The sequence below is a fragment of the Furipterus horrens genome, unplaced genomic scaffold (genome assembly GCF_987537825.1).
Source record: "Furipterus horrens unplaced genomic scaffold, mFurHor1.1.pri manual_scaffold_13, whole genome shotgun sequence".
In the NCBI taxonomy this organism is placed as follows: domain Eukaryota; kingdom Metazoa; phylum Chordata; class Mammalia; order Chiroptera; family Furipteridae; genus Furipterus; species Furipterus horrens.
In genome coordinates, this window is record NW_028327183.1 from 51,982,827 (window position 1) to 51,996,699 (window position 13,873).

General features: G+C 44.0%; 1 protein-coding gene across 3 annotated transcripts; it reads left to right on the top strand.

Moving 5' to 3' along the window:
* The first annotated feature begins 4,479 nt into the window (after window positions 1-4,479).
* Window positions 4,480-11,653, top strand: LOC149995264 (N-formyl peptide receptor 2-like). 3 transcript variants are annotated; one of them, XM_090260303.1, is made up of 3 exons: window positions 4,573-4,621; window positions 5,333-5,429; window positions 9,801-11,653. In XM_090260303.1, exon 3 carries the CDS (start codon window positions 9,812-9,814, stop codon window positions 10,817-10,819), a length of 1,008 nt encoding a protein of 335 aa, XP_090116429.1. In that variant the 5' UTR covers window positions 4,573-4,621; window positions 5,333-5,429; window positions 9,801-9,811; the 3' UTR covers window positions 10,820-11,653. The 3 variants fall into 3 exon arrangements, with proteins under 3 accessions (XP_090116427.1, XP_090116429.1, XP_090116428.1); XM_090260302.1 differs by lacking the exon at window positions 5,333-5,429 and adding an exon at window positions 5,780-5,871; XM_090260301.1 differs by lacking the exon at window positions 5,333-5,429 and having other exon boundaries at window positions 4,480-4,621.
* Window positions 11,654-13,873: the final 2,220 nt, after the last annotated feature.

Below are 13,873 nucleotides of genomic sequence, written 5' to 3' on the forward strand. Positions count from 1 at the left end.
GGAGAAATGGGAACCCTAGTGCACTGCTGGCGGGAATGCAGATTGACTCAGCTACTGTGGAAAACAGTGTGAGGGTTCCTCAGAAAATTAAAAATGGAACTCCCTTGTGACCCAGCAATTGTACTTCTGAGTATTTACTAAATTGAAAAGATGTACGCACCCCATGTTCGTTGTGTGACAGGATAGTGAGAAGCCAGGAAAATTCTGGGGCCAGCGGGATGGGGAAACAGACAAGAAAATGAAACAAGGCCAAACAGTATGAGCAGCTTACAGCCAGCTGGTGAGTCCCAGGACCTCACCTGCCCTAACCAAGGACGCTGAGAGCCAACAGCTTACACCTCTCCTCCCTGACTGGAGAATACACAGCTTAAATCCCCCTGGCCTGGGTAAATAGAGAACAGAGACCCAATTAGTGCCATTTGTGCCAGCTAAGCCCAAGGACAGATGTAGTCAGGGGAACAAATAACAAAAACCTCATGAGAGCCAGACAGACCCAAGATAAAAGTAAAACAGTAAGTAAAGCAGACCAAGGCGTAATCCCAACCCCGCCTCCAGCCACTCATTTGGATGCATCCACATATTAAAAACACACCTGGAAAGCTAATGAGTATTCTGCTGAAACCCTAAGATTCTCACCTGCAGAAAAGAGATAAAAACCCTCAGGACAAAGACTCAGGGGGAGCTCATGCTAGAGCTCACCCATGCCCCTTCTTGGGCTGGAATGTTTTACTTCCTCCTAAACTCTAAGGATCCCCAGGAGACTTGCGGCCAGGGGTGCAGTGCTCAGAGACGCTCAGACTGGGCTCACCCCCTGATCTGGTCTCCAAGGCTCCCTTTTCTCTGACCTCCCAGTGAGCTAACAGCAGCCCTGCCTTGGCTCACTTCTTCTCTTACCACATTTTTAGGGAGCAAAGCAGAGCACTGCCTAGGCTCCCCTGTTATTTCTACCCTAAGTCCTTCCTTCGGTTCACTGTTCACAGCTCGACTAAGCATATTCTCAAGATCACCTGGACTCATATTGTGAAATATTTCCTACATGAAGTCAAATACCCACACACTACTGGCCAGCCTAAGGCAGACCTGGTCTAGGCCAGTTCCTGTCCAGTAACAATTGCAGCATTATTTACCATAACCAAGATATGGAAGCGACCTAAGTGCCCATGAATAAATGAGCGGATAAAGAAGATGTGGTGCATCTGCATCATGGAACATTACGTGTCTATAAAAAAGAATGAAATCTTACCACTTGCAACAACATGGATGGATATTATAGAAAGTGAAATAGATCAGGCAAAGACAAATACCATGTGATTTTACTAATATGTGGAATCAAAAAAAGCAAAATAAATAAACAAGACAGAAATGTACTCATAGATACAGAGGACAAACTGATGGTGTCCAGAGGGGAGAGGGTTAGGTGACTGGGTAAAAAAGGTGAAGGGATGAAGGAGTACAGATTGGTAGTTACAGTCACGGGGATGTGAAGTCCAGCCTAGGGAATCTAGTCAATAATATTGTAATGACTATGGATGGTGCCAGGTGGGTATTAGAATGATCAGGGGGATCACTTCATAAGTTATATAAATGTCTAACCACTATGCAATACTAATATAATATTGATGCCAACTATAACTGTAAAATAAAATAAAATAGAAGTCTGGCTATTCTTCCTGGAACGGAGGCATGTTTCTTGTGCGCTCTCCTTGCTGAAGCATAAGCAGGCTTTGTTCCTTGCTACCAGAATTTGCAGAAATGGACAAAGGCACCATGACTAAGGTGAAGAGAAGAAGAAAGGTCTCAGATGAACTCCTACTCTGGTGTGGCCCCACTGTCTAAACTGGGAAAGGCCGAAGGCAGAATGACATTGGGGCTAACCTGGACAATTCTTACCTGTGCTGCCAAAATCCCTGACTGTTCTGGCAGCTGATGTCTGAAACGGCCTCTGGGAACAGCCACGACTTTCAGCAAATCATGGTGCCTGAGACGGGGAACCCAGAGTGTCTGGGCTGGACACCCAGGTCTGTCTTTGATTAGTTCTGCCACTGGTCAAGTCATTTCACCCAGAGGTCAGCGAGTGTTCTCTGTAAAAAGCCAGATAGTCAATATTTCTTCCCGGCCTCAGTAACTCTTCAATAGCTTCATCTTGATCTCTTGCGATACCCTCTACTCCAAGATCTTGCCACCAATTGGGAACATTCTCAAATCCATCCCTTTGCAGGACTCTAAGACTTTATTTCCCCCTGAAGCACACACCCAACAAGCCCCTGTCCTGCCTAAATGGCTTTTCATTTTCTTAGGGAGAAATTCCAGGTCCCTCCTGTCACATTCGAGACCCACTAGGCAATGAGCCCTCTCACCTTCTACAGACTCATCACTTACTGCTTTCTCCCTCACCATGTGCCCAACAACCAAATGTAACCTATTTATTGGCCCGTTCCTGTACATTTTCACACCCCTCGGCCTGGAATGCAATTCTCCTTCTCCTCTTTACCCAAGTCTCCAAGACTCAGCCTAGGTTTTACCTCCTCCAGGAAGTGACACTAGACCCTGTCAGCCTGAGTTAACTCTTCCTTTGGAGGGATCCCATAATGAACAAAGCATCTCTCCATCACTACCTATACCCCCACTCTTCTGTGACTGAGCACCTCACTCTAATATCTTCATCCACTTGGTCAGCTTCTCCAGGGTAGAGTCCCCGGCTGATTAATCCCAGAAACCAGCAAGGGAGCACCTCTTCGGAGACAATACCTATACCGTACCTACCACCCCTTGTTCCTGGATAAGTGAACACCATTTTATTCAGGTGACAATGTACCTTCATCCTAAGGCAATTCAGTGAACCAATCTTTTTTCAGATTGCCAGGGATTGACCTATAAATGGGTATGTCACTCAGTTCTGCCAGTGAAATGTAAGAAGAGGTCCTGTGTAGCTTCTAGAAAGTTTCCTTCTTTATTAAATGAGAGAAGTGTGTGAATAGAGTTGATTTTTCTTCCCAGTCCCTTCCTTCTGGCCTCTAGGATATGTAGGTGTGATGTCTGGAACACTGGCAGCCATTTTGTGGTCATGCTCAAGAAATCCACAAAAAGAAAACCAACAGGATAATAGAGTAGAAGAATTAAATTAAACCCAATTTTTATTCAGATTCAGAATGTACCTCCTTCCAATTTTTTTCATGGTTTACGTGATTCATGGGTTTGCTATAATTTATACCTGAAAACATCCAATTGTATAGTAAGTTGGGTAAAACAAAAAATTGTCTTTATCTGTTTCTCTTAGACTCCTGTTTTCTCTTTTTCCACTTTTCTCCATGGTTGTATCCACCGGGTTTGAGAACAACACTATAGTATATTCTGATGGTACTTAAAAGCTCAGAAAAGGCTCATCTCCTCAGACTCACAGATTATCACTTTCAGGAGCAGAAGGTTAGAGAGTCAATCTTGGTGATGGTGTTGGGTGAAGAGTCCTCTCTCTGTGTTCTTAGTTACCATTTCTTTTGCCTTCACTGTAGTAGGAAAAGAAACATATTTGGTCTTTGTCCCAGGTTCCTGGGACAAGGCTAAAACCCTTGCAAGTTCCTGAGTAACAGAAGTGTCTTATTTTATTTATGAGGAATCCCCTTTTGATCACACCAGGATTTTTGCTAATGAGGTGAATTAGGGTGGACCCTCAGATAGTCTTAATAGGACCAAGTGATTAAAGCTTTGGAAGTTTTAGCCTCACACACCAACTTCTGAGAAGGGGAGGTGAGAGTGAGGCTGGAGACTCAGCTCTATAAAAACTCTTGAACAATGAGATTTGATGATCTTATAGGTTAATGAACCCATCAAGGTGGTGGGAGAGTGGTAGCCCTAGAAAGAACATGGAAGCTCTGTGCACACACATCCCCCATAACTTGCCCTGTGTATCTCTTCCATTTGACTGTTTTCAAGTTGGATACTTTATAATAAACTGGTAAACATATGTAAGCTGTCCTTCTGACTTCTATGACGCATTCTAGCAAATTATCAAATCTGAGGACAGGGTAAGGGCTGCTCAGTTAGAAGTGCAGTTGGCAACCTTGGACTCGCAAGTGCCAACTCAACAGAGAGAAGGCTTATGGCATGGAGCCCTTTACCTTGTGGGATCTGACCCTAATTCCAGATAGACAGTGTCAGACTGGATAATTGTAGAACACCCAGTTCAGGTCCACAGAGACTTGGAGAATTTCTTGGTGTAGAACAAACCCACACATTTGGGATCAGAAGTGTGTTGTGTGAGAGGAAAACAAGTTTTTGTTTAACCATCACTTCTGATTTTTCTTGCATGCCCCTAATTCCCCTCAGCTCAGCAATTGTTTCTTTTCCCGAATCTCTGAGAGAGGAACTAGATACCCAGCATTCTTGACCCCTGACAGTTAAAGGACTGAAGTGAGGGGAATATTCAGACATTAAGTTTCTAATAATGCTGACAGTATATCAAGGGTGCTCTATGGGAACTGAAAGATGCTCTGTCACTTGATTGATTCAAGCCCCATTGTCCCTCCCACTTATCCTTTAATAAAACATGTTCTGAAGCCTGTCCAGACTGAGTTACTCCACGGAAAGCCAAGAATTGGCCACAGGAATAGGATTGCAGCTGGTGGTGAGTTTGAAGCCTGACAATTTATAAATTATTACTTGAACATATGCTATGTGACAGATACCTTCTGAACTCTAGAGCTGGGCTTTCCAATAAGAATCCACTTGCCACATATGGTTACTGAACTCTTGCTAGTCTGACCTGAGAGATGCTAGTCAGAAATGCATTTAGTATATTTGGGACTTAGTATGAAAAAGAATACAAAATAGCTCCTTGATAATCCTTATACTAGTTACATGTTCCAACTATATTCTTTCTGATATGTTGGGTTAAATAAAAATATGATTAAAATTAATTAATGTATTATTAAGATTAATTTCTTAGATTACTTTTTACTTTGTAAAAAATTGCAAATCACATATGTGGCTTGCATTTATGGTTTGCATTGATGTTTTTATTGAACAGGGTTACTGTAGAAATATAGCCTTGAAAAAACTTGGCATTCTTTGAAGCATACGTACTAATGTGGAGGTTATTTAGAATAAAAACAAAACAAAGCAAATAAATGGACAAATAAATAAGAACAGTACCTGGCGTAGCTGCTTTGCATGGTGGGTCACGTACAATGTCTCTGACTGAGGACATAATATCTAAGCAGAGACGGGAATATTCAGAAAGAGCCAGAGGTGGGGAGCTTGAAAGAAAGAGCACTGAATGCAGAAGGGACAGAGGATGCGAAAGCCCCGAGATGGCAATGAGCTTGGCATTTCCAAGGGATGGAAGAAATTCAGTGTGGATCGATCACGGCGTGTGAGAGGACAGCAGGCGTGTGAGCTCTGAGGGGTGCACAAGGACGACCTAGGAGGGCTTGGTAAGCTTGAGTTAGGACTTTGGAAGCCATTGGAAGGTGCTGAGCAGAATGATGTCATGGTATGATTAGTATTTCTTTCTTTTTTTATTTTTTATTTTTAAAAACTTACTTGTTTATTTATTTTATTTTTAGAGAGAGGGGAAAGGAGAAAGAGAGGGAGAGAAATATCACTGTGTGGTTGCCTCTAACTCACATCCCCAACTGGGGACCTGGCATGCAACCTAGTAATGTGCCCTGACAGGGAATCAAACCAGCGACACTTGGCTCGCAGGCTGATGCTCAATCCACTGAGCCACAGCAGCCAGGGCTTGATCAGTATTTCTAAAAGATTATTTGTCTTATGTCTACAGAATGGATTGGAGGGGAGGAAGCATCATTGCCAAAACAAAGCTATTCCCAAGGTCAGTGCAAATAAACAGCCAGACAAGAGCCTTGAACAAGGGTAAGGGTGATAAAAATGATTTCAAGGGTCGACTCAGTTGCTTTGTTGATAGAATTGATTGACTTGGATTGGATTGGATGGCCAAGGAAAGGGAAATCAAGTATAAGTGTTAGATTTGGAAGTTTAACAATTGAATGTGTAGGCTCCAAACAGAAACAGAATATTGAGAGCAGCAGATATGAGAGAATAGAAGAATTGGGAGTTTGTTTTAGGGCCCTGGCTGGTGTGGCTCACTGGATTGGGCACTGGCCTGCAAGCCCAAAGGTCACCAGTTGGATTCCCAGTCAGGGCACAGGCCTGGTTTGTGGGCCAGGTCCCCATTTGGGGGTGAGAGAGAGGCAACCAGTCAATGTATCTCTTACGCATCGTATCTCTCACACATCGATGTTTCTCTCCCTTTCTTCCCATCTCCCTAAAAAATAAATAAATATTAAATAAATAAAATTTTTAAAAGAGTTTGGTTTAGGCAATGGTAGGCTTGGGGTGCCTATGGGCCTCCCGTGGAGAGATGCCAGGAGTCGGTTGGTTCTGCGTCAGGCTAGAACTGCGGGGAGAGGTCAAGGCTAATTACAGAAAGCGGAAGTTACCAGTGCAATATTATTAGCCACAAGAAGAAGTAGAGGATGGGGGAGGCAGGAACATGACCTGAACACCCCAATTTAGAGTTAAATGTAGGGGAGAAAAAGCAAGTAAATAAGATGGAGATGAGGTGGCTATAACGACAAGCAAGAGTGTGTTCTGTGTGCCTTTTAACATCCACAGACATAAGGAAATGTATTTTTAGAAAAAGGTAGGGGTTTATGGGTCCCTCGTCACTGAGCTATCAGGATAAGAACTGAGAAGTCTCCTCTGGGACGGTGACATGGAGGCCATCGGCATCCTTCAGGGGAGCACAGTCCATGGGGTGCTCAGGACTCAAGTTAGCGTGTGGTGAGTTTAGGAGAAAAGTGCCCCATCTGGGGCACACAGGTTCTCCCCACCCCGCATTGAGAGAGTGGGCCCATAATTTCACAACTTTGCCTCATGGACCTTTCCCTACCTGTCCTTGTACAATCATCCTTCCTTGTTGTATCAACATGTTTAGACCAATAATTTAGAGATTATTTGTTCATCATATCCTCCGAGGTCCTGGTAGGGTGCTGAGTGGGTGGGTAGAGAGGACCTGACCCTGTTAAGGAAGTATCAGGTGGGAGCATATTTCTGGTGGAATCTGTCTGCCTGAGCTCAAATTCGGCTCTTTCTAACTGAGAACTTTGAACAAGTCATGTAATCAATTTAAGTGTTCACCGACTCACCTGTACAATGGTTATACTAATTATAACTAACATGATTCCATATTTACAAATTTGCAGAGTAGGCCCAGTGCTTTCTGCATATTCACACATGCCATTCTGAGGAGCCATATGAGAGGGGTCATGTGAGGGCCACAAGTGGTGCTCTTGGCACATACAACATGCTCATCAGTAGTAATCTAGTAATCGTGATCATTATGAGCGCTGTTCTTGGCCTGAACTTAGCTTCGACAATGTGTGGTCCAGGATTGAGTCCCAGAACACAGGACAGAGGCTGCTAAGCACCAGGAGCTCCTGTGTGTTAACAACACCCAGTTCAGTCTAAGAGACTTCCACGTCTACTTTCATCTGATCCTCACCCAGAAACCAGTTTCAACAGAAAATCACCCGATTCCATAGAGAAGGGGACTGTAGTTCTAAGAGATGCCACTGACCGAACACCCATATTGGGCAGGTGTCAGAGACGCTAGAACACAGATGGACCTAATTCCTGAGCCCATCATTACGTTACAACAATGACTCCCAGCTGGAGGTGACTTTCCCCACAGGGGGCATCTGACACTTTGGGGTGTCACAGCTAGAAGGGGAGGCTACTGGGTTCTAGCAGAAGGAGACCAGAGATGCAGATTAACATCCTACAACATACAGGACAGTCCCCCACAACAAAGAATGGTCCACCCAAATGTCAGGATTGCCCAGGTTGAGAAACACTGGGCTCCATTAAGCAATATCCCATGGACGTCTGGGTGAAGTGACTGGTGAAGGAAGAAAAGAACATAAGAAAGAAGAAGGAAGTGAGGCAAACTGTCATACGGAGATTACCTGTCATCTCCAGGTAATCTCCGGGAAAGCTGGCAGCACTTCACAGTGACTAAGGCAGTGACTCTGGAATCGGTTCGATCTGGTTTCAAAGCTGCTTGCTTCTACAGACTGGCTGGGCTCATGGTGAAACTGCTGGACCGTGGTTTCCCTTTGGTGAAAGAAAGATGGTAGTGGATGTCTTGTAATATTATTACAAGTATTAAATGTACATAGGAGCACAAAAATTGTTATTTCTCTTTAGGAGGACGAACAGCCTAGGCTAAGATGATTCTCAAAGTTTGAGGCCATAAAAAATTACCCTAGATTTTATGCAAAGAGATTCTAGGATGGAGTCCATGCATGTGCCTTGTGACAGCCACCCTCACGTTTGCGATAAAGCTCACAGACCACAGTATAAAGTAATCTGGTCAAGTGAAATGGACAAGTGGGTCACATAGGTATTGGGTTGAACCTAGGGGCAATAGTTACAGATGTGACCTGGTCCAGAGACAAGACACTACTACGTTTTTGTGGATTCTCATTCTTAACAAAAAGCAGATTTATGGCAAAAGCTCACCCAGGTATCTTCCCCTAGAGTGATTGACCAGGACTTAGTCAAGTCCCACTGCTAAAACAATCCTTGGCAATGCAAGCAAATTCCTGCTACTGGTGAGATTAATCAGGATTTGGCTCCAAAGATGGACAGGGACATTCTCCCCTGAAGAGTGAGTAAATACACAAAGTTGGGTTTGATTGGTAGAGAAGAATGTGAGAATAAGTGTAAGGTGGGACTCCAGCAATGTCTGTCACAGTTGTGTAGTGGAGGAAGGGCCTGCAAGTCAGGTCAAGCTGGATTGAAGTCTTTCCTCTACCATTTACTGCCTAACTGACCTTCTAACTCTCATAGTTCCCTGAATATCAACTTATGCTTATGAAAAGTAGAAATAATGACCACTATAGAGTTGTATGTAGGTCAAACTGAATATATACACATATATATGTATACACACACACATATATGACATGAACCCCACTTGATGTAATGCATGGTCTCTAATAAGAACCCCACAAGTATTAACTAAATTTATTACTGTCATTTTTTCTATGCTGCAGATGCTAAAAGCTATACCATGCATAAAAATTCTTTGTATCCCAAACAGAGAACAGCTCCATATCAAACACAGGCCATGAAAAACAGAGATCTGAATGTAGAAAAGGGTCCCTTTTGCTTATCTCCTCTAGTGCAAACTCTATAGGATGTAACATGTGACTACATATTACCAGTAACTGTCCAAGACCCTCTTCAGCTATAAACTCAAACCACACTCTAAAACTTTAAAGACTAAGAACACAATAGGGCAAGGGTTCTCACAGAGGGGAGGGACAGGAGCTGGGAGGGAGTCTGCAAGAACCTGGGGCTGGCAGAGGCTGGAGAGCCAGCCAGCATCTGTGCATTGAGTCGTGGGTGATAGAAGATGGGACCCTACTGACTGAGTCTGGTGCCTCCCTCCCTGTGCTGAAGATGCCTCCCATCAACTTTCTGTTGTTTATATGCCCTCAGCTCAGGGGTCTTCTGGTAAACAGCAGTCATGTAATGCTCTTAAGTAACCAGCCTAATAGATGGAATGCACATTAATGATTATGGGACAATGGAGAACTATCCTCTTCCAAAGGAACAGCTAAGGGTTTGCCAAATGTTTAGTGAGCGGCCGCAAGGTTCAGTAGATTGAGCATTCTGTTCAGAGAGGAAGCTATGGTGGAAGTCGGGTTGGCCTGAACAAAAATGCTGTAGGATGGTTTCACAGCTGACAAATTCCCATTGCTGAAATGTTTCAGGTGTGGACAAGATGGAAACTGGCCTCACTGCTCTGCAGATCTTCACATTGGTGACACAAGGGATCACCTTCATCCTTGGTATCCTGGGCAATGGGCTTGTGATCTGGGTGGCTGGATTCCGGATGGCACGCACAGTCACCAACTTGTGTTACCTGAACCTGGCCATTGCTGACTTCTTCTTTGCTGCCACTCTGCCGTTCCTCATGACCTCATTGGCCATGAAATCACAATGGCCTTTTGGTTTGTTCCTCTGCAAGTTAATTTTCACCTCTTCGGACATTAACCTGTTCGGAAGTGTCTTCCTCATTGCCTTCATTGCTCTGGACCGCTGTATTTGTGTCCTGTGTCCAGTCTGGGTGCAGAACCACCGCACTGTAAGTCTGGCTAAAAAAGTGATCTTTGTACCCTGGATTCTTACACTAGTCCTAAACTTGCCAGTTCTTTTCTTCGCTACTACATTAAAAGATGAGAATAATAATGAATACTGTGGTTTTGACCTTAAATACTGGGGAAATGTCACTGAAGAGGAGGCGTTGCAAAGGACCTTCACCTTTTCAGAAGTCACAGGGGCCAACCGGTTTGTTGTTGGCTTCACTATTCCAATGTTCATCATCACTATCTGCTATGGGCTCGTTGCTGCCCAAATCCGAAAAAAAGGCAGGATTAATTCCAGCCGTCCCTTGCGGGTCCTCACGGCTGTCATGGCCTCCTTCTTCATTTGCTGGCTCCCCTTTCAACTGTGTCTTCTTCTGCGCTCACTCTACCTCAGAGCGATAGTGTCTGAAAATAAGTACATCACCCTTATTCTCCTGGTACAACTAACAAGCTCCCTGGCCTTCTTCAACTGCTGCCTCAACCCAATGCTCTATGTCTTCCTGGGCCAGGACTTCCGAAAGAGACTGATCCACTCCCTGCCTGCCAGTCTGGAGAGGGCCCTGACTGAGGACTCAGCCCTGACCACTGACACAGAAGCCAAATCTACTTCGTGTCCTAGAGAGACCCAGTTACAGGAGATGTGAGGTGACAGGGGTTATTTTTGAGCCCTGCCTGCTTGCAACTTCATCTTACCTTGGGTCATACTGAGTGTTAGGTAACTTTTCCCTGGCCAGGAGATCATCAGAAGAGACAAAGGGCACTATCATTACATTCAGAATTTATTAAGGGAATGTACAGATGACGCTAAACCAGGATATCTTCCGTGCCATATGGATGGTATTTATATGACGGGGCAGCATGAATGGGGGTACTGGGGAATGACTCACCGCACTGAGGAGGAACTGCCTTACATACTTGCCCAGGGCAGTGTGAGGGATAATTAGATCTCTGAGGGGATTTATGGGAAGCAATCTGTTCTGGCCTGAATCTAGCTGGGTCTGGCTAGACATCTGGCAGCAGTCACATTAGAGACTAGTTTCTTCTTCACATTCACCCACTCATCATAAAGAATACTTGGGGGCCCCTGATTTGGGAACATGGACCTCAGGGTACTATTGGTGTCGTTTTTGGTTTTGGCACCTCAGCCTATAGACCCTGGGGGAGGTGGAGGTGGGAAAAAGTACAAGGGAAGAAAAGAGAAAGAGCGATGGGGAATCTTAAAGCCTAGATGAGAGAGTATACGAAGGGGAAATTTTGGGTATTTCACCATGAAGTAAGCTGTTTGCTTGTGATCACTTTTAGCTATTTTTATATGACCACAGAAATATCCTATTCCTAATTTACTAACAGTTTTCTTCTTTTTTTTTTCTTTTAAGATTTTATTTTTAGAGAGGGAAAGGGATGGAGAAAGCGAAGGAGAGAAACATCAATGAGTGGTTGCCTCTCGCACGCCCTCAACTGGAGACCTGGTCCGCAACCCAGGCATGTGCCTTGACTGGGAATCGAACCAGCAGCCCTTTGGTTCTCAGGCCAGTGTTCAACCCACCGAGTCACACCAGCCAGGGCAGTTTTCTTCTTTTCTTAATCACAAATAATTATTGGATTGTATTAAATGCATGTTCTGCATATATTAAGATGACCATATTATTTTTATCATCTTATTTATATCATACCTCCGCTGCCTTGCGGCATACCTCTTCAGGGGAAAGGCTAAGGGAGTAAACCCTGACAGAAAATCTGGAGCCGGAGTCCCTAAGGCGGTTTGACGTTGTAGTCAACACCGGCAACTCCTGTGGCGCACCTGAAGCCAAGCTGTATTGACTCCGTCTTTCCCTTGGACCCTTCAGCTGCGAAGAGAGGGGGGGTCTGCTGCATGGGCAACAGCAGACCCTCCATATCACCCTGCCCAGGCTCTGTAGCTTCAGCGTCATCGCAAGATGTCAATTCAACACGGGAGGAGACAGATACGATGTCACTCCCGAGTCGGACTGCACAGCCATTCTCGGCGGTGCAGATAGACTCTTAAGAAGCTACACCATCGTCTCTCGAGACGGACGGCTGCCGACGATTTATATCATCATAAACTATATGCATTTTTTTATCTTAAACTACCATTGTGTTCCTAGAACAAACTGCACTTACTCATGATGTATTTTATATATTTCTAATTAATCCCACTAGATTGGTTTGGAATTCCTACATCTATATTTATCTAAAGATGGGTCTATTCTTTTACTTTCCTCTACTATCTGCGTCCAGTCTTACATCAAGAGATATAAAAAGAGCTGCAAAGTGATTCTTCCAATTCTCTTCTCTGGTATTATATCTTGTATAAATGTTTAGAAAAGTTCACTAGTGAAGCCAATTGGGTCTTGGGCTTCCTTTATGAAAAGACTTCTAAACAGGTTCAATGTCTTTAATAATTATCAGATTATTCAGATTTCCCATTTCCTCTTCTGTCAGCTTTGGCAACCAGTGACTTTCAAGGAATTTAGGCATTTTATCAAAACTGTCCAATGTATTGGTATGAAACAGTATGATAAGTACATACAGTGTTTGGTACAATTATCTTTACATAATAAAAATGTCATCTGTCTGAGGGCAGGGTTTGGCCTTCACTGTTGATGAGTGGACCCTAACACTGTGGGTATACAATGGTGTTTGACACGCGACAGACAATCAATAGGAGTCACTGAATTAGTGGCCAGTGAAACATCATATCATGTAGGTGTCAACTGAAAACCTTGAATGTCTCCGTAAAACGAATTCTGAACTAATCATGAGTTGGACCGTGCTTATTGAACTCAGTTCCATTCCAAAAATTTACAAATTCTCATGTGGTTCGTATTTTTAGGAACACCTCGGGTTTTGAATTCCTGTTTCAAATATGGTACTCTGGCTAACTGGTGACTGATGTCTTTGTTTTTAAATAAATAAATCTGCAATAGTACTCAGCCTTTTCTCTTGGCTTCTGCAAATAATCACTCACACATTGTCATCTATTGTGTAACACAGCATCCTGATTCATTGGTAAAAGATGAACTGAAAATAAATAATCGGCTTCTTGCCCAGCCCCAAACAGCAACCGAGGCATGTGCCCTGACTAGGAATCGAACCAGTAACCTTTTGGTTCTCAGGCCGATGCTCACCACACTGAGCCACAACAGCCAGGGCGAGTTGTATTCTTAATAATGAGCTGTGAGACGTAAGTAAATTCCTTCCTGGGGTCTGAGGAGAGGGCCACGGGAACCCTGATTGACAGCTGGTCAGTCATAACTACAGCTGACAACCTGGAACTCCCAAATGGCATCTGAAGCCGGGGGTAGCCTTGTAGCACTGAGCCCTTTGCCTTGTGGGATCTGACCCTAATTGCAGGTAGACAGTGTCAGACTGAATAATTGTAGAACACGCAGTTCGGGTCCACAGAGAATTGGAGAACAAACCCACACATATAGTGTCAGAGTGTTGTTTCAGTGCAGAAACAAGTTTTTGTTTAACCATGATCTGTTTTTTACTGCTTGCCTCCAAACCCTCTCACCTCTGTAATTGTGTCTTTCATTTTCCTGAATCTTGGGAAGAGAAACGGCCTGGACACCCAGCACCCTTGACCCTTGAAATTTAGGACTAAACGCCTGTCTCCCGTAGAAGGCGGGAGGTGTGGGAAACATTCAATATTAAGGTTCTAGAAAAGAGAAAGC

Excerpts from the sequence above, each read along its gene's own strand:
- LOC149995264 (XM_090260301.1), top strand. The coding sequence starts at position 4,483 with ATGCTCTGTCACTTGATTGATTCAAGCCCCATTGTCCCTCCCACTTAT. Across the intron at positions 4,622-9,800 it reads GAATAGGATTGCAGCTGGTG|GTGTGGACAAGATGGAAACT; the intron begins GTGAGTTTGAAG and ends GAAATGTTTCAG.